At 38.1% G+C, this 20,378-nt stretch overlaps 2 protein-coding genes across 2 annotated transcripts; one reads left to right on the top strand and one right to left on the bottom strand.

The window, feature by feature from the left end:
* Positions 1-144: 144 nt before the first annotated feature.
* On the bottom strand, positions 145-19,979 carry LanA (laminin subunit alpha). The gene is made up of 36 exons (XM_088029754.1): positions 19,713-19,979; positions 17,910-18,056; positions 16,634-16,870; positions 16,416-16,586; positions 16,150-16,363; positions 15,893-16,102; positions 15,571-15,843; positions 15,186-15,323; positions 14,148-15,136; positions 13,833-14,099; positions 13,568-13,777; positions 13,203-13,511; positions 12,851-13,160; positions 12,649-12,806; positions 12,045-12,598; positions 11,470-11,999; positions 11,186-11,423; positions 10,891-11,131; positions 10,710-10,837; positions 10,536-10,660; positions 10,314-10,487; positions 9,984-10,265; positions 9,706-9,932; positions 9,035-9,654; positions 4,211-4,952; positions 3,739-4,155; positions 3,562-3,692; positions 3,015-3,510; positions 2,553-2,885; positions 2,190-2,503; positions 1,896-2,140; positions 1,763-1,846; positions 1,334-1,716; positions 1,035-1,277; positions 598-985; positions 145-545 (listed from the first exon to the last, which is right to left on the bottom strand). The coding sequence occupies exons 1-36, from the start codon at positions 19,941-19,943 to the stop codon at positions 274-276; spliced, it is 11,031 nt and encodes a 3,676-aa protein (XP_087885880.1). The 5' UTR covers positions 19,944-19,979; the 3' UTR covers positions 145-273.
* Positions 5,320-8,634, top strand: LOC148179048 (RNA exonuclease 1 homolog). Its single transcript, XM_088029755.1, has one exon. It carries the CDS (start codon positions 5,577-5,579, stop codon positions 8,367-8,369), a length of 2,793 nt encoding a protein of 930 aa, XP_087885881.1. The 5' UTR covers positions 5,320-5,576; the 3' UTR covers positions 8,370-8,634.
* Positions 19,980-20,378: the final 399 nt, after the last annotated feature.

Genomic DNA, 20,378 nt, shown 5'->3' with positions numbered 1-20,378 from the left:
TTTGACGATAATTCGTTTCTGGATAGATGAATCGTGACAATTAGAGCGTCGAATAAAGTGAATTGATTTAATACCCGTTTTGTTTGAACTAGAAAGCCCCTGACAGCCCGATATTCAGCAATTTCTTGATTAAAACATTAGAAAAAGTGCATGCAATTTATTCTCTCATTCAATTAAATCAATACCAGTACATAGATTAAGTAATATAACTCATATAAAATACCCCTAAAATAATAAAGAACAATATGAAGAGTAAAGTTTTATTAAGATCGTTTAATCAGTAGGACATGTTCCAACAATAACATCTCCCTCTGCCATTTTAGCAGTAATTTCAATAGGTTCGTCGTTGATTGCAACATTTCTAACACAACCAACGTATGGTAATCTCGTGGTTATTCCTCTTGCTCTTGAACTATTGATATATCGATGACCTCCCAAAAACAGAGCACTACCAGTGTCGGTAGTAGTTGATGAATGGTCCCCAAGACTCGGTTCAGTGAAGACATTATCGACCGAAAGAGTAATGACATTCTTTGATTTCACAGCTGAAATATACAAACATTGTGTGATTTTCGACTTTTTTTCGCATTTTTTTACCTTGAATATGATGCCATTTCCCATCGCAGAAATAAAACTTTTTGTAAGGATTATAAGTTGCTTTGATGGGCCCTTTTCCATTTTCCACTGTTAGACTCATTTCACCATTGATCATCTCCAAGACGAAATAGTCTCTTCTTCCGTTTACAGCGATGAGCACGCCCGAGTCTCTCCTAGGTTTAATGTCAAGTTTAACATTGAACACTTCTCCGACTTTAAATCTCGGTTCTTTTAATCTGATAAAACCCCCTGATTGCGGGAAGAATGCGCCAGATTCAGTGTTGTCGAAGCAAGGAACAATTCCGATTTTATTATGGGCAGAAACTTCAAGAGGTTTGTTGGACATGTATAAGTTCCTTATGCACCCGCTGAAGGATTTTGTGTTGTTCTATTGAGAAGACAAACAGTAATAAAACCGATTTTTGTTTATTACTTACCAAATTGCTTTGAATTTGATTGTAGTGGTCTGGATTTAATCCTCCTACATAAATCGGAGGTTTTATATCAATTTTTTGGATTCTGTCTTCAGGTTTGGAGTAAACAACGTTATCAACCACAAGTTTGCCTTCGCTTTCATCCCTGCTAAACTCAATGATATGCCATTTGTCGTCGCTGTATGGTTTAAGGCTGTCGCTTTTTATTACAGTCGTTGATATGCCATCACTGTAGGTGAAAACCAGCTAAAAACAGTAAAATGGCGCATTGTTGCTAAATAAAGGCATTTTTTGTTATGTACCTGTCCTTGTTGCAAAAACAAAGCCACGTATTCAGAAGCCATCTCATTGTCGGATATATAAAATATAATACCATCAGGATCATCACTCTTGAAGTCGAGAGCAAAATCAAAATGCTTTTTGTATCGTCCACGTAGTTTATCAAGTTCTAATCTACTATCTTGCTGTGCACCAAATCTAAAGACATTATCTTTGTTCTTTGGTGGATCTAAAGGTAGAGCACAGGAGTCTTCAGGTGGTGGTTTTGGTGATGACGGTGGGGCGTGACCAACTGGACCTTCTGTTACAGGACCTGCATACAATGGGGTCACTCTTTCTGTATAAGGTTCTTCTTCTGTCTTATTCGTGTAGTCGTCTCGTCCTCCGTCACCACGTATTGTAGTATCTAAAAATTATAATAAAAACGAAGAATACAAAAGATAAAAACATACGTTCTTCTTGAGGGCCTCTAGTCACGTCATCAGGCGCCTCGGTTGGTAGAGGTCCAAGCGGACGAAGAGGTGGAAGTGTGGGTTCTACAAACATTTCCGTTATTTCCTGTGGAAGTCATATAAAAATACTCGCCTGTGTCTATTTTATCTATAGCCTTGTAGTTTTTATCGTAGATACATTTCCCTAAAATTTCGTTGTGTTTGTTTGTGCTATTGGCAAAGTTGATGACATTGCCTTTGAGTGTAAGATCTGCAATGCAGCCTCTAAAAGGCGCAGTAGATGCGGCAGTTCCTCCTGTCAAAACAACACCTCTGGGAACTCCCCCGACGTATAAGTTGCCATGAATATAATACAATGAAGGAGGGCCAGTGTCAACTCTGTAACGAAAAAATTGAAATCTCCGTTTTGACCGAAAGAAACACTTACAATCTGTCTAAATCATCAAAGTCAATTCTTAGCCCGCGTTCATTATGTGTCACTGCTACAACATGCCACTCGCTGTCATTAAAAGTACTTCTGGAGACCAACTCGCTCTTCTGACTGATTAGAACAAGATGACCATTTTTTAGTGATAAAGATATATTTGCGTTATAACTCAACGGATCAGTACTGTAGAAAATAAGTCCGTCCTTTTCCTTAGTTTTAAATTTAAGACTAATTTTGAAATCGTTACTAACGCCAACATCGGAATGGGCAACGATGTATCCTGGGTGTTCGTCAAAGGACACCATTTGAGAAAACTAAAATTATCGATTAGGTATAATGAAAATGCGTTTTTAAATTCGTTACTTTGGCGGGGCATCCTGGAGTCACATCGTACGCTTTAATGTTATTTCTTAAATCTACTGGACCTCCCATGATTACGACATTATCAATGCAACCGTCAAATTTGATTCTTGTGACTTCTGGGAACGAATGTTGACCTGAGTAGCCCCCGAATGCGACGGTTTCAATGTGTTCTACGCTTGTGCCGGTGATGGCTGATGTGGTGTCTGGTATATTGACTTGATCCACCACAAGTCTTCCGGCTGGACCGTCGCGGATAGCCTCTACTGTGTGCCACTGGCCGTCGTTGTAAGCTTTGTCAGATTCGAAGATTTTAGTGTCGGCATTCAAATTGTACTAAAAGTAAACACAAATTTAGTTGTTATTACCGTTAAAGGGACTCTTGGTTTCATGAGTTAAGTGGTTTATATGCAAATTGTTTAATTATCCAGAAGTTTTATTTTTTTTCTGAAATTGGCTTTTTACCTGATATACTATCTTTCCATTTCTTAATTCCAGTGCGATGAAGGTTCTGTCTCTGCCCGCTAAAAATAGCAGACCATCTTTGGCAAACGTCTTAAAGCTTAACCGAATAACAGATCGAGTTCGGAATGAATAAGACCGAGCATTCAGAATGATGTATCCATTTCCGTTAAACCTGAATCCTGTACTAGGTTGTAAATTAATTAATTTATCCCTTTCTTTAGCCCCATGGTTATTTTCAAAACCGTAATTGAAGTTCCACAACGAAACTGGTTTCTCTCCGATAACGATATCCTCGATCTCGCCTTCGAATGGTAAAACATCCACGTCTTCTTGTATGGTATACTGGTCAGGGTAACTACCTAAGAATAATTTAGACTTGTTTCGATCTAAATTAAATACAGAATATGGTCCGTCCAACGTTGTTTCTTTTAAAGTAATGTTTTCAATGCCGCCTTGGAGTTCCTCACGTATGGCCAATTTTGCATTGTGTCCAGTTCTTAAAAGTGATTACATTTAATGTTTAATGCAAGATTGCAACGGCTCTTACCTATCGACAATAAATTGATACCAGTTGCCGTCAGCTACATATTTATCGTTGATAACTTGCTCTAGTCCATTTCCAACATCCAGTTTTAAAACTGGATACCCATTTTGTATGATCAAAGCCATGTAATCAGCCTATAAATAAAATGTATTTCAAGGATCACACCTAGAACACACATACCGTTTTTCCTCTACGCGGAACAGTTCCTACAGGATTTCCTAAATACAAAAGCAGACCATCAAGTTTTGTTGTTCTGAAGTACCCAGTAATCCGTTCTGAGGTGCTGAGTTCTTCTAAATTGGAGGGGTTTTTCAACTCTAACGTGGTATTACGGTAAAACTTCATCCCAATCTTGACTTGATTAGCGAGATCGCGCGCTAAAATAATCTGTTGGTTCAGTTTTTTCAGAGAATTTTCCAAATTGTCCACTGTTTGTTGTAATCGAGTTTGTTGTTCAGGTATCTCATCAATAGCTTCAATAATTGATGGTAATTTTTCGTTGACGATATTAAGTTGCTTTTCAGTTTGAAGGAGATCTCTGTTCATATCATCTACCATTTTTGGAAGCACAGTTGCATTACCTGTTTCATTTCCCAACTGAAATATTTACAAGTTTATATGCGATTTTTTTCACTGTTAAAATAATACAAACCTCATTAAATGTACTGTTGGATACAGTGTTAATATTAGTTACATAAATCATCGCATTATCGGCTTTCTCTGCGGCCGCTGCATACGACTGGTCCAAAGACTGCTTCTGTATATTTTCAAGAATCTTTTCTATGTTCTTCAAGATTTCTTCGTTCTTCTTGTGCGTATTTTCGACAGGCTCATATTTCCGCACCGCTTGGTCCAGTTCCGGTTTCAATTCGTCGTTAGTTGAATGATACAGCTCAAACGCTTCTTTCAAAGATTCGGCAGATTGCTGAGCAGCACCGTACGTTTTATTTTCTATGCCTTCTAGTAAATCAGCGGCGCTACCTGCATCATCTCTAGCTGCCGTCGCGGCTTCACTTGCATTTTTAACAGCCGCTACTATGTCTCTGTAGGCTTCAACAGCTCTAACTGCACCTCCTGACAAATCTCGCGATTCTGTTAACATGTTATCTAATTGCATTGCTCTGTCCGTTAAGTTACTAGCATGTAGTCGAACTTGAGGTCCTAACTCATTGACTTCATCAAGTTCTTCGTCGTTATTTTCGGTAACTGTTTTAATTTCATTGTTGTGGACTTCGATTTCATTTAAAAGGTTTTGGAGTGTTTGCAGTTCGACGCTTGCCGCCTCGTTGAATTTAGTTGAATTGTCGTTTAAAATCTGAGATTTGTCTAGATTGTTCTTGGATTCTATTGTTTGGTTTTCTATATCGTCCAATTTTTTCTTGAGGCGTTCTTTTCTGAAAACGTAATCGATTGAGTAATTAAATGAATAAAAAAGAATTGAAAAGATCTCTCAACATTTTTGTGACGTAATTCTTTAAATAAACCAAAAATAAATATTTGCTTCCCCTTTGATCTCGTCTTAATTACATAAATTATTTGATAGCAAAAATTTTTTTTCCAAGTACTTATTGCTTTTTGCATTTAAAAATGCTTATTTCTTCTTATGAAATGTTGTAATTATTGTTTTTCTGTTGTTGACCGATGAATGGAATCTTTTGCCTGCTTTGCCCCAATTTTTTCTCGGTCCGAACCGCTTTAATTCATTCGTCCCTGAACTGCTCAATCTGGTCACCACATGTTATCTAACACAGGAAAGAGATAACATGCGACAACTGATGAACTCATTTCCAGTCGTTCTTTGTCGCTTCTTACACAATTCTTACAAAATTATTGTGCCGAAAGTGAGTAATAATTCAAACAATTACCGCGCTTTTCGTCGATCACGTGATTAATGTCATTTTGACGTTTGCATTTGAAAAGTTAAAAGTCCCGAAAAAAGTGAGGTTATATTGGAGAAGTAATCGAACTGTCTCCACTTGTAATTGTTACGTCTAGAATGACCGCCTAATTCTACTAAAATGTTGCCGACTAAAGGCTATTTTCAAGATATAGAATGTCCATATTATGATACTGTATGTAACCGGCCGTATTGCCATTTTCGGCACCGCAAAAAAACTCAAGAAACGATCGAAGAAGTTGCAATCCAAACAACAAAAGAAGTGGAAGTTCCTACGTATAAACCGACCCCGAAGAGTGAATTAGCGAATATAAAGAGCCATATTCCTATAAGTTATGTACCGGATTTGGCATTTAGGCCAGATCGAACAATTCGACCTATACCAAAGTTTTCGTTTGAGAAACCTACTTACAAACCAACTCCTTTGAGTATACTGTCTTCGGCAAATAAGCGTGAAAATGGAGTGGAAGATGACGAAAAAGAAACTAGTGAAAACATCGAGGCGATCAGGGAAATCAAACAAAACATGGCTGATGCTGAATATAACCCAGAAGTTTCTTTGCAGACTGACATAAATTTTGAAGACCTTTCAGCAGAATTTGACCTCATTGATGATATTATTGAAGAGCCCAATGACCAACAGGTGGATCCAAGTACTTCTAAAGAAAACATCGCGAAACAAAATGAAAAGACAATTTCAAAAAGTAGCCATAAAGACAAGGAAAAATCTAGGGAAAAGTCTGAAAAGTCAGAAAAGCGCTGTAGTAGCAAATCCCACAAGTCAAGACATCACAAAAAAGATACCAAAGACAAATCAAAAGAAAGTAGCAGGGATAAACCTAAGGAGAAAAACACAAAATCGGATAAAAGCAAAGAAAAAGAAAAAAGTTCGAGGCACAGAAGTAAGCACAAGAGTAGCCGTGACAAACACAGTAGTCGGGAAAAAGACCGAAGAAAAGATAGCAGTAAAAGTAAAGACCGAGACAAAGAAAAAAGAGAAAAAGAAAAACGGGCTATTGAAGAGAGTAACGAAAAACGAGTTTCCGAGTCGTCGAGTGACGACTACAACGAAGTAATGCCTACAGACATTATGGAATACTCTGATGTTGACTTGGAAGATGAAGACACTCTGTCTGAGTGTTACAAAATCTTCAGTGAGTATGAAGCCCCAAAAATCGAGGACAATGCCCCGGTTGAACCCGCAAAAGAAGCAAAAGAAGACACTGGTATTAGCAAAAAGCGCATTGCACACACGTCCGGTCAACCTAGTGAAAGTGGATCAAAAATACATTTAGTCAAACCAAAAGTACAGGTAACTCCAGCGCAAATGATGGCGAATCGTTTCAAACAGGCGAAATTGGCACAAGGTAATAACGAACAGAAGAACATAATGAACGAAATCAAACAAGTTGTAAAACGTCCAGCTCCTAGCTTATTGAAAGCAGCTAGAACTCACAAACTTCAGAGATTATCTACGAAAGAAAAACCCACAGAAACCGTCAATTTAATAGATAGCATCTTAAATAACTCGAAGAATAAACCGAAAAAGATCGCTCCAGTACAAAATGTGAATTCAATTCAAAGAGCGAAAGCGAGAATTGAAGAAATAGCGAAGCAAAGAGCTTGCGAAACACTTAGTAAAACACCGGCACAAACGATGAAAGGAAACAAACGTGTCGCCCATGTTCCTGACATTTCTTTATCAGATATTCCGGATGTTTTGAATGCCGATAAATCTAAACTTCCTATTAATGTTCGTACAAGATTCTTAACGATGATAGCTGATGAATGTGTCAAGTTGTATTTAACGAAAGAAGACGCTTACACCCGAGCACTGAATGAGGAATTTGGTTGTTACGAAAAGTGCAAGGTCTTAGCTACTTATAAAAACTCCGCAATGTTGGCAGTAAATCGGCTCCGAAAAGAACTGCAAGAGAGGGAGAGATTGGGCCTTGGACCTATCGGCGAGGGTGAATCATCGGAAAAAAATGTGACTTCAGATTACAAAGGCAAGAAATTTTACCATAACATCAAACATTATATTTTAAGTAACGAAGATCTTGAGACTCATGGCTATCCGAAAGAGAGTACGACACCTGGAAAAGCAGTTATCAAGAATCGGAGAAATAAATTTGATCCAAGTTTAGGAGAGAATCAGCGGAAGTGTTCACGTTGCTCAAAGATTTATTTAGTGGACGATGATGGCTTCGTGCTGTACCAAGAAGAATGTATATATCATCCCCTCAAAAAGAGGACTTTGAGAGGGGAGCAGACGTATCTCTGTTGCAAAAGTAACGACGATGTTGGCTGTGTTACCTCAAATACTCATGTGAGCGAATGCTGTGGGGATAGTGAATTAGAGGGTTTCCAAACGACAATGAGACCTGAGTCGGAAGAGGATCCTAGGAGCTACGCAGTATACGCTCTAGACTGTGAAATGTGTTATACAATCAAAGGTTTAGAATTAACGCGAGTGACAATTGTAGACTCTGACTGTAAAACCGTGTATGAATCTTTGGTGAAACCACTAAATCCAATCATTGACTACAATACAACATTCTCTGGGATCACTAGAGAACAAATGGAACGAACTAGTACCAGTATTTTGCAAGTTCAAGCGAACATTCTTCATTTGTGTAATTCGAAAACTATTTTAATTGGCCACAGTTTAGAATCGGATATGAAAGCGCTTAAAATCATACACGGCACTATCATAGACACGTCTGTGTTGTTTCCACATAAAATGGGCTTGCCACACAAACGAGCCCTTAAAGCCTTGGCTAGTGAGTTTCTTAGGAAAATAATACAAAATAATGTTAGCGGAGGCCATGACAGTGCCGAAGATGCCATTGCTTGTATGGAACTTGTAAAGTGGAAACTTAAAGAAGAGTTAAAGGTGCGTGGAATTAAGTGACCTAAACGTTTACCTATATTTTTTTACCTGTTATTATGTGTTATTGAAATGTACTTGGATGTATAATGCAATTGTTAATATGTATAAATGTGGGAAATAGTAGATATGTCCATTATTTTAAGCTAATCATAATGTAATTGAGCAAATCAATTATTAGTATTTATTCTGTTAATAAATTTTTGATAATAAATTTGTATATCACGGTAGCAACCGGCCAGTGACTGATATTATATTTTATTTACAACTTAATAAATAATTCTGTATTTACGTTATTTGTTTTTCCAAAAAAAATCACGTAGAAAATCATATTTTAGTGACTATTATGAAACCATTCCAAGCAGATTAATGTTTGATAGTGACAAAAAAATATTTGAGGTGTAACATTTTCAATAATGCAGTGTAAACGTTATTGTTATTGCATAAGAGTTGTCTGATGCACACTAATGAAGTGTATTTTGGAGGCTGTCTTGGAAAAACTGTAATATAACTTTTATGTCCGGTCAGTTGAAATTCTGCCTTCAAATCGGGCAGACGCTTGTGTAATTTGTAACTTCTCAGTGCTAATGTATGTATTTGTATAAATTTTGCCGGTGCGAATAAAATCCAAGTTAACAACAGGAACACAAATAAATTGGTGATGTATAATGAAATAACTATGAACTTACCCGCTTTTATCAATGATTCGTTGAGCCTCATTAGCGTTATTTAAAGAAAATTGAGTTTGATTGTACAAATCATCGAGTTTTCTATTCAAATCTTTCAAATCATCCTTGAATTTGTGTGTCTTTTCATCCAAAAACTCAATGGGAATTTTGAAATTCGTGACATTCAACAAAAGTGCATCTACTTTAACCAATTCAGCGTTAGTTAAATTCTGTCGACTAGTCAAATTGTATCTTTTAATGTCATTAAGATAATCGACTCCTCTTTGTACAGCCTTGTCAATCTCAGGACTCTCATCTTTGTTTAGCTGAAATGTTATTTTATCGATTCCTTCAATTACTCTTATGGAGTCGTCTTCCGCGTGTTGACCGTCGTCGTACAGAAATTCGGCTTGTTCTTTAAGATCTATGGAGTTTGTTTTCAGAGAGTCGCTGTTTTCTAGTGAATAATTCGCCTTTCGGTTGAGATTCTTCGAATCTTGTTCTAGCGTCTGCAACTCTTCGAAGGAGACACCCAAACTGATTTGTTTCGGGTCAACGTCATCAAATTTGGGTTCCAACTCGTTTAAAAGTTCTCTCATGTTGTCTAACTTTCGTCTGGTGAAATAACCGGAATTGGCAGACTGTAAAATCAATTATAGCGCTTGCTGTTAAGTAATTATTATCGAACTTACATCAAACTCTACAATTACAGGATCAATTAGATCCCGTAAGCTATCGGTCTCATCCAAAAGACCATGAGTGCAACTATCACACTGATGGCAACCATAATCTGGTACGAAAACCCACCGATGCGGACACTGATCGCATTTTTCACCGACAACTCCTTGTAAACATTCGCATTGTCCAGTCAAAGCGTTGCAACCGAAACCACGGGAATAGTCGCTTTTACATCCACAAGCTTCAAAGACGAGGAAGTGAGATTAGAACCATTTGAAACTTGTGTACTTACAAACACATCCATGTTCGGTATAATTCCAGTATCCGGCAGCGCACCGGTCGCATGCTCTCCCAGTAACTCCAGGTTTGCACCGACACTGTCCGGTGACGTCGTCACATCTTGCACTCTCAGAGGCCTCTGCACAATCGCAAAGGACGCAACCGTTTCCGGTTTGGAATCCGTAATGGGTGTCTTCACAACGGTCGCATTTTTCTCCGATAACGTTAGGTTTACATACACATTCTCCGTTGAAACTATTGCAGTGGTCGGTACCCAACTCGTCGCAGATGCAGCCTAATACACCACTAAGTAGTTAAAGATGTACATATTAATTTTACTTACTTTGACAGTCCTTGAGGACGACGGCATCTCCGAAATATCCAGGAGCACAAAGAGCACACGCTTGGCCGAACGTGTTGTTGAGACATCTTAGACAGTTTCCTGAGACTGTATCACACGAATTTGGATCATCGGGATTGATGTTGCCGGAACATTGACACGGTTTGCAAACATCCCCTAAAAGACAACAGTAGACAAAGTTCTCAGAGAACTTTGTACACATACCTAAAACTTCAGGTCTACCGTAGAATCCTGGACCGCACGATTGACACCTGGCACCAATATAACCCTCTGTACAATCACAACTGATTTTATCGCCATCAGAACTGACATCACAACCTGTTGCAAAACTACAAACATTGTTTAGTAACTTAAATTTCTTGTGTGTTGAGCACCTACTTGTTGCTGGCAACTGGTAGAGGACAAGCACAAATTAAACAGTCTCTGGGTGTTCCAGCACGAGCATTTCCATGGAAGCCAACTTCACAGATTTCGCAGTGGTCCCCTCGAGTGTTATGGGAACAGTTCTTAAAGAGTAAAAATGTAAATTAAGGGAAATGAGAAAAGAAGAATAGCATACGAGACATTTTCCGGTGTGGACATCACATTCGGCTGCGTGTCCGTGGCACTGACATTGAAGACAGTATCCTCCGTGAGGACCATCTACACGGTAGTAACCTGGGGCGCACTCTTCACATGATAATCCTTGATAGTTTTCAGGACAGCGACATTCTTCAACCGAGTTGGCAAAAACAGGGTTTCTTTTGTCTCCTGTGAAGTAGTGGTATGAGACGGCATCATCTTGAACGACGTACGATAACCTGCGAGAAAACAAATTATGTCAGAAAACTTTTTTGCGGACATTTATAGAATACCTTGTGGTAACGCTCGCAGTCCAGTAAGCGGCTCTTATATAGATCGCACGTAAATCTTCTAGTACTTCCATGATTTGATCTCTTTTAGCAGGCGCACCAGTAGGTAATTCAAAATTATCTTCCACCAGCTGAACACTTGCTCGATATTCCACAGCAGACGTGGGTTGTTCGTAACTTGAATATGTTAGATAAGTTTTTCGACCTTCAAGTATTACATCAGGTTCACTGACGGCATTACCTAAAACAAGAACTTCAGAAGAGGAATCATCACCGTCCTAACTCACCTTCTCCTGGTGTTATTGTATAATACAACGTATAATTAAGAAATCCTCCATATGTTGTCAATTTCTTCCCCGTGTAAGCGCTTGGGGCAGAGAAATAAACAGTGTTATTCACTGCTTCTGTTTTTTCAAACATAGCACCAACAGTGCTTTCACCGGCATCTTGAACTGTTAGATTTAACGGAAAGATCTCCAATTTAATGCTTGTGTTAATTCCAACCAACTGCCAGTCAGACATGTTAATCGTCGGCACTCTGATTAGTTTAGAGCTTGTACATCGACTGGTTTTACCGAAACAGAAACATTCTGTGCATCCATCATCATTGTTCGCTTGTAAGTTAAAAGTGCCTTCCCGACAAGTCTCGCATTGAGGGCCAACAACATGTTTCTTACAAAAGCATTCGGCAGTAACTTGGTCACAGATGTTGGCAGTTGTGCCTCTGATATCACAAGCACAGTTTTCACAATAAGGGAAAGCATAGTGACCAGCTAAACATTTATCGCATTGTCTGCCCACGACGTTTGGTCTACAACTGTAAAAACAAATAAAAAGACACTGAAGACTTTCGTCAACTTACGCGCAGCTTCCATTATTTAGATCACACTGCTCTGATCCTTGAATACCCAAAAAGTTACACTTGCATTCTTCGCATCCAATAATCTGGTCGTAGCCATAAGTTAAAGGTTCGCACTGATCGCATCTTTCTCCCACGACATGTGGAGGACATATACACTGACCGGTAGTTGGCTCACAGTATGCAATTGATGGACAATTACATGGTTTACAATCAGGGAAGCCGAAATATCCCGTTTTACACGCTTCACATTTTCTCCCTATTATATTGGGTTTACATTGACATTGTCCTCCAAATTTATCACACTCGAAACTGAGAGAACCATCGTAGTCACACTGGCATGGTAAAGCGCCACCATTGTGTCCTGCAGTTATGGAGAACACGGAATCTCGGCAAAAACCTTCAACGGTGGTGTTTATATTGAAATGATTCTGCCCGCAAGTTGAAATAAATTCCCCTGTGCGATCCACGTCTTCTTCTTCTAGGTATTTTTCGTGGGAAAAGTCAGACGGGATCACCAGAAGATAGTCGAGGTAGACGTTCTTATTCCCCGGTTCCTAATTCAACAAATATTAGGTTTTGGATTGACACTTATAATGCGACTCACCTTCAAAGTAAGCATAAAATTTTCGGTTAATAAGAACTTGGAATTTCCGTCAGCTTGTTTTATCAATGCTCGACAGCCCGTGATTGATGGACAGAAATTAATTGGGAGAGTTCCTTCGTAGAATTGACCATTTTGCATCAAGATTGTAAGATCAAAATCTACAAAAATATTTTAGAAAGGTGAAGACGTAATCATTACTTACCTTGGAAGTTCGGTTGGTAATAATGAACAACAAAGGTGTAGTACCCCGGACTAGGAACTTTTCCTTTAAGATCCAGAGTATCGTAATTCGGATTTAACCACATGTAAGTGGTATTCTGCAAAGTCGTGGCAAGTGGAGCATTATTTTCTTCAAATTGTATTTTCTTCGTCTCCGGTGGAGTTTGGAAAGACAGTGGAATGCACTTTCCGTCCCGTTTTACACAAACTGATTTTGGTCTGATGTAACCCAAAGACCATTCTTCGTACGGTATCGCAACGACAGAGTGAATACCGACATCCGCATTAGAACCCTACAAATCTTTATATTTTTGCTCCTTCAAAATAATTCCTACCTTTAAGTTGAGTGAAATTTCATTTCCGTCCACTGACTGGACAGCAACAATGCCTTCAGGAGTAGTGATAAGTTGTCGACATGGTGTAGTATATAGGCATGAGTAAAAAATAATTTTTCCATCCTGAGATCCTTTTCCGGAGTTTAACACGGCATCAACTTTGTGAGTCCTTAGATCACCTCTTGGTGTAACGTAGTTTATTACAATTACGTATTGCCCAGGTTTGTTAACAGTGACGTTGAAGGATAAGTTAGGCTGGGCGAGGTTTATCGACGGGACTCTATTGGCGATTCCGATTTTTGATAAGTGCTGCAACAAATTACGAAACAATGTCAAGGGATATAAAAAAAGGATATAAATAGTACCTCAGTGTCTTGGAAGTACTCTCTAAGTTTCCCGAATCTCTTCCCTTCAGGGACGTATCCACCCACACCAAACGTTGTGGGGTAAGCTGTCAGATTGAGGTAACTATATTCACGGCATAGCCCGTTGTCTTCTATGGTACACGGTTGTTCAACTTTCTTTTTCAGGATTGTGGCAGAGTAAAAGTCTTCGGGAAGAAGTACGAAGTAATCCTAAAATAATTGAATTTTCAGTTTTCACATCTAAAAATGTGTGATTTTCACTTACCAAAAGCAAATTCTTGTTAACTTCGATAGACACTTGCCAACGTCCAGGATTTATAACAAACGTATTTCCCTGCATATCTGAAACAGCCACAAAAGCAGGAGTAGACGTATTTCTAAACTGAACTTGGTGCTCTTGCTCAATTTCGCTCGGATTGTCTGGTGTTATCTTAATTTTTCCTACCACAGTCTCAGGGTTTGGATTTACAAAACGCATCACCATTTTATAGAGAGATGGTTTGTATATATGGATGTCTTGTAAAATTTTATTCTATAAATAAACAGTTAAAATGTATGTAATTATTAGATAAAAACATACTTGTAAAAGAGAAAAGACCGCGTATCCTTTCCAGGAATATTGCGGGAAAACTTTCTCATCATTAGCGTACCGAACTAAAGTATTGGCAGGAGTGTGTCCATCTTCAACTTCATACTGATATTGATAAAGAGTCGGAAAATAGTGAGCTTGAAGCGGTTCTTTGCACGTTCTTCCTGTAACTCTCGACTGGCATAGACATTGACCGGAAGTTTTGTCACAGATGTTGTTAACTGAGCCTCCAACATCACAAGCGCAGTCGGAACAACCGAACAGGTTTTCTTCTTGGAGGTTGTAAGTACCGTCCGCGCACTGTGAGCAACCTCTTGCTACCACAAGAGACTTGCAAACGCACTCTCCGCTGTCAGAATCGCAAACAGAAATGCCGCCAAGAACACCAGGGATGTTGCAGTTGCATTCTTCGCATCCTTGTGGATTATTGGGGTTTAAATTCCAGTACAATGGTCTACACTTGTTACAGATACGGCCTTCGACTCGTTCCTTGCATTGACATAATTCTCCTGCTGGCACTGATCCACAGCCTGCAAACCCTGCTACTACCCCAGCTGGATTACAGTTGCAGTCTTCACATGCGGGGAAATTATAAAATCCTTCTTTACAAGCATCACAGCGTTGTCCTGCAAAGTTATGATGACACTCGCATTTTCCTTCAGTATCACAAGAAACTCCGTTAGAGCCATGGCTGTCACATTCACACGGCAAACATTCTGGATATTTGTAGTAACCAGGACTACACTGGTCGCATGTTCTTCCAGCGTAGTTAACAGCGCATTGGCACTTTCCGGCAGCGCTGCAACTAAAGCCCAAAGAACCTTCTTTGGTGCAGTTGCACGGTTTACAATCTGGGTATCCATAGTAGCCCAAAACGCAAGTATCGCAGCGTTCGCCTCCGTAACCTTGCTTGCAAATACATTGTCCTGTTTCTTTATTACAAATTCCTTCTTCGGTACCTTTGATGTCGCAGTCGCAATCTAAGAAAAAGGGTCGTGACTTGTGTTGGTGTGGGAAAAAAAAACTTACAAGAACAAGTGGGATAGTTGAAATAACCAGCTTGACATTCGTCGCAATGTTTGCCGCCGAAATTGTTTTTGCAAGTGCAGTTTCCGGTCTGTTGATCGCAAGTTTCGGAAACGGATCCTTCAGAGTTGCATTCGCAATCTGGGGAAAAACAGATTAAATTAAAGTAAAAAAATTAACGAAAAAACGGGCATCAGGTTTCCAGATAGTTGAGTGGCAAGTTCAATTTCTATTGAAAAAATAACACAAGATCTGTAAACAGAAAATAATGCATCCTCTGTTTAGTTCACTGAACTACGCGTACTCATCTAAAATTATCTCCATTGGAAGTGTTGCATTAATAAGCAATTAAAGTCAATGGCCATAACAAACTCGACTCGATACTTACGACTACAGTTCGGAAAATCATAATATCCAGGAGCACATTCCTTGCAGAAGTGTCCTCCGAAGTTGTTAAGACAAGAACACTGTCCACTTTGCGCTTCGCACTGGAAACCGTGCGTTCCGTTCAGAAAACATTCGCAAGGCCTGCAATCCGGATATCCAAAGTACCCAAAACTGCAAGAATCACAATTGGGCGGTTGAAATTCCTTCTTGCACTCGCAAAGACCGGTACCCTCCGCGCAATTACCAGTAGAATAAAAATAGTGACAACTGCAAGCTGAAACACCGCAATCATTTTAAATTCTCGTCATTACCACCTTATTTACGTTGACACACGTCGGTTTCATTCCAGTGTTTCTCGAATGGTTTGTAGAATGTCGGTTTACATTTATTACAATTTATGCCATCGGTGTTGTGCTGACAATTCTGGCACACACCTCCGCCGTCGTACCGTCCGTGAATATCAAGAGATAGACGTTTACGATCGACATCTTCATCGTAAACACACTCGTAACTGTGTTGGAAGCAATTACAAGCTGCAAGGAGTCGGTCATTTTTAACATTAGTGGAGTTGGATATTTACGTTCGCAGACAAAAGGATCGTCGATTTTTGACTGTCGCCACATTTTCTGTTCATAGCCGGGACAACAAGAGTCACACTTCGCACCACAAGTATTGTGTTGACATCGACATAGTAAAATACTTGGATCTTCAAAGTTTTGGATGTCGCAAGTATCAGCGTGGCCGTTACACATGCAACGACCACCGATACTTATGTCCTTAATCGAGTAAAAATACTGAAAAAAATCGGTTTTACTAGAAGAAGTACTAAAATACATTTATTTATACTCGTCGGGTAACTGTTGGGTCCTGTCTAGCCACCGACATTAAGTGCCCAAGAAAATTTTTTGTTCTCAAAAGTCGGAGTCGTACATTTGTAGCTCTAGTCCACTCTTGTAAAACTGTGGAATTAAAGTAATGATTGGCTGACGGTCGATTATTTAGGAGTGAAATCGGAATCTAAAAAGTTACTTTTTAGTTGTGAGCAACATTTCATTAACACGTACTTCTCCTCCTTCTAAAGGTACGATTTTTGAGTATTCTGTTGTACAAATAACCGAATCGTCTTGTGTAATCGGTCGTAAACTCTCTTTTCCGAAGTACGTTGCGCAGTCGTCTGGAGAATCAGAAAAATACTGCCAAGGTGTGTACGTTTTTCCATAATCAGCCGATTTTTCCAAAACCCACAAACCTGGTCTTGGGGAATTACCCATTCTTATGAAAACATAAGCGACATGAAACTCCTAAAATTGTAAATCGGGATCATGGGTTTGAAAAGATGAAGGACGCTGCGTCATTGTGATGGGAACATAATTAACACTCGCCTTATGAGAATTTAAATATTCAAACAGTCATATAGTTAGTATTACAACGAATAAAAGAAGAAGTTTCACGGGTGCTTGTTTACGGTTTGTATTAGATTACTTCACGTGTTAGGTAAAGATGTAATGAAGATATTTACTTTCAATATTCAGATTTTTGTCACTGAAATTCGGTTAAAACATAATTCTCAAAGGAATGTAAACAGATAAAAATAAAGAACATCCTGCGATAACTGATACAGGCTTTAAACATTGATTATTGCGGGAAGTGGACACCCACGTCGCCTGTCTTGATATGATAAGCGTCAATCATCTACATGATGTTTCTTGCGTTCAACCAAATCTTTGATGTAATGGACAGTACCTATACAACTTATTTTAGTAAGATTATTTGGGAAGAAATTAAACTCTAGGCGTAACATTGACAAAGAGCGACGAATACTCGAGACTATTTGACGGGGGTCAAAACATTAAATAAAACATGTGTTTGCCAGATGCGTCTTTTTGTGACATTTGAAAAGATCAGACTGTTGTGACTAGCAGGTCTTCGGTTCGTGAGTCGGTCTAAACAATTCGTTTAATTTATCTCACAAGATGATCTAATGCTGTGTGAATGATCAGATACGATAATTTCTCTGACTTCGCTCGTTGTCTTTTGTTGGTCATGAATCTAGACAAGATTTATCCTGCCAGATTTTGCAGGTACTTTGCTTTGAATGACTCAAAAGACACAAAGGAAAGTTGTGAAAAGGACAAAAGCCGCATAAACTTAAACCCAGAATAGACGGTTTTAAAACGGTAAAATTAGATCACACATAACGTGTTACATAAACATAAAAAGTCCATCAGGAGAATCTGATCGTTATATTTATAGCGACAATAAAATCTGTAAATTCTTAAAATTATCTCAGGAAGATGTCAAAAAAATGAAAATGTAGCTCTTCAGGTCCGCAATACTCACTTGGCCAAGATCGATGGTCAAGTTAACTTCGTTGTATTTCATTCCTCGGGAAAGTGGAGGACTTTGCCACCAAGTTTCCATGCCATCCACCGCAAATTCTGGGGGGTGCATTTTATCCGGCCTCGTTGGATCGCAAACATCACAATACTGTAAAAAATAATTCATTTCTAAAATATCCGCATTCAGTCATTTAAGCTCTTAAATTTATTTCTCTAATCGGGAAGTGGGACGAAAATATTCATTCATTCCCTGAAAATCATTTCATTAACTATCGCTCAGATCCATTATTTTATAACACCTTACGATGCTGGTGACAGTTTTTCAAAAAAAAGTGAATGTATTATTAAAAAAATAGATAAACATATACTTTTTGAAGCTTGTTTAATTTGCATGATTGCTTTATTTCTATTTCGAAGCACAGAGTTTAATCAAAAAAGAAAAAGTAACCAAAAAACGACAAATAAAACAAAGCTTTATGTGCATATTTATTAATACCTCGTACTTCTGAAGATTACGCAATAGAAATTTATATTTAGTAAATTTATGACCGCCACATTTTGAATTTGAATTCGTATTTAAAAGACTTTTCCGAGTTCCCATACCACAATCTATTTTTCGTAAACAATACAATCTGTTATTGTTTATTATGACTAACTTAATAACCTAATAACTGATTACACTGTTATAATAACCCAGAAATAAAAGTATTTCACAGTTTCTACTGAGCCAAATAATGGAATATAGAAATCCATGTTAATTTTTCAGATTAGCGTTTCAAAAGAAATGGAATATTAAGTATTCTGTTATAACTTTATCTTCCGAATAGGAATAAAAATAGTAGATTACAAGATTATCAGTACATATGTAGTAAAAACTTTTCTTGGCGAATCAGCAATATTGTTGGACGAGCAACAACACGGGTGAACCACAAAAAGTTGTAAACTAAAAGTTCAGGTGTAAAACCCTGGTTGGTAATAATGACTTTTTTATTCAATTTACAGATGAACTCAAATTCCAATGATAAAAATGGTGCAATTTGTTCATTTTGTGGCTTTGTCACTTTTATTACATTTATATTAAATAGTTTTTTTTCGCTACTGATAAACAATTATCTACCGGAATTGGTTTAATGCAGGTATTTTGATAACACCTGTACACAAAATATATGCATGAATCGTCATAACGATTGTTAACTTTAATTTTATGGTATGTTTATCAGACTAAGCGTTAGTCACTCTGTTACTGCACTTTGTAAAGAAAAATTGGTTTAATTCAAACTGATGGAAAGTTTCTTTCTTTTTGCAATCAAAAGCTCAACTAGCCAAATGAAAAATCAGCAAGAATTCCGTTGTTACACGAGAATGTGAACACTTTCTGAAGGTATCGCAATAAAACAAGTTCCTGTCTGCCGGTAGTTTAACAATTTCTGCAACAAAACGTTTTTTGTTCCGCGTGCATTTTTAATTTACCCCGATCGAAAGAAATATAAATTTTTGAATGAACAGTAGAGTTTATAAAATTGGGACGCTTCTTCATCAGCAATCTTTATCATACTTTAAATAAGAAGTTGATAATAAAATTCATTTAGTACTGTTATCAAAGGTTATATAAATTAGGAAATAACTAGAATTTAACCGCCTAATTTTTAAAACAAATGTTGAAATTAAAATAACTACTATTTATTTATGAAAGAAGTTCAACGATCGATAACAAACCGAACAATAAATTCGTAGTTATCACCAACCACACTGAAATGATTTTTCTAGTGTCATCCTTTAAATTAACAATTTTTTAAATATTTACCTGTCCTTGTATAACATTAACAGTTAGATCATTTTCGGAATTAGCCCCCACGAGTTTGCAATATAATTCTGGTCCTTCGGTATCAACTCCACATGTGGCTGTAGCTGCAATTTTTCTACCCTCGGCCAAATTGAAATACGGAGGAGTTAAAGAAGTTTCACCCTGCACTAAACTAATCGTCCGAAGCACAAGGACAGCCAAAAGGCTCGTCCGTGTGTTATGCACGAACATCGCTATGCTACTGAGATGCCGGCACAAGAATCAAACACGCTCAGCATCTTTGGTCCGCAAATTGTTTAACCCTCGGGCAGGACCGTATTTCATTATTTTCATTAGCGTGTTTAGTGACGCTTTATTTGTTTTTATTATTTATAGAGTTGGTAAATAATTCTAACTTCAGGTCTTGAAATTATGTAAGAATTTTTCAAGGAAATGCGCTTCGTGAAAATTGATTAAATTGTCGTGGACTTTTATTTGATAGAAAAAGAAAAAAATTATCGGAATAAAACAAAGTCTGATAGAGTGCGGTTTGTAGGAAGATAGTTTTGATTTAGAATTCGAGATGGAATTTTCTAATACGGACCTGTTGCCTGTGGTTATCCCTTCCATTTCATTCATGAATTTCGCCCAGTGACCACCTGAGATGAGTGGTTTACGACGACTATC

This window comes from Gnatocerus cornutus, chromosome 2 (assembly GCF_029298725.1).
Source record: "Gnatocerus cornutus isolate USDA-ARS CGAHR chromosome 2, icGnaCorn1.1, whole genome shotgun sequence".
In the NCBI taxonomy this organism is placed as follows: domain Eukaryota; kingdom Metazoa; phylum Arthropoda; class Insecta; order Coleoptera; family Tenebrionidae; genus Gnatocerus; species Gnatocerus cornutus.
Note: the sequence above shows the minus strand (reverse complement) of the source record. Positions and strands in the feature narration are given on the sequence as shown.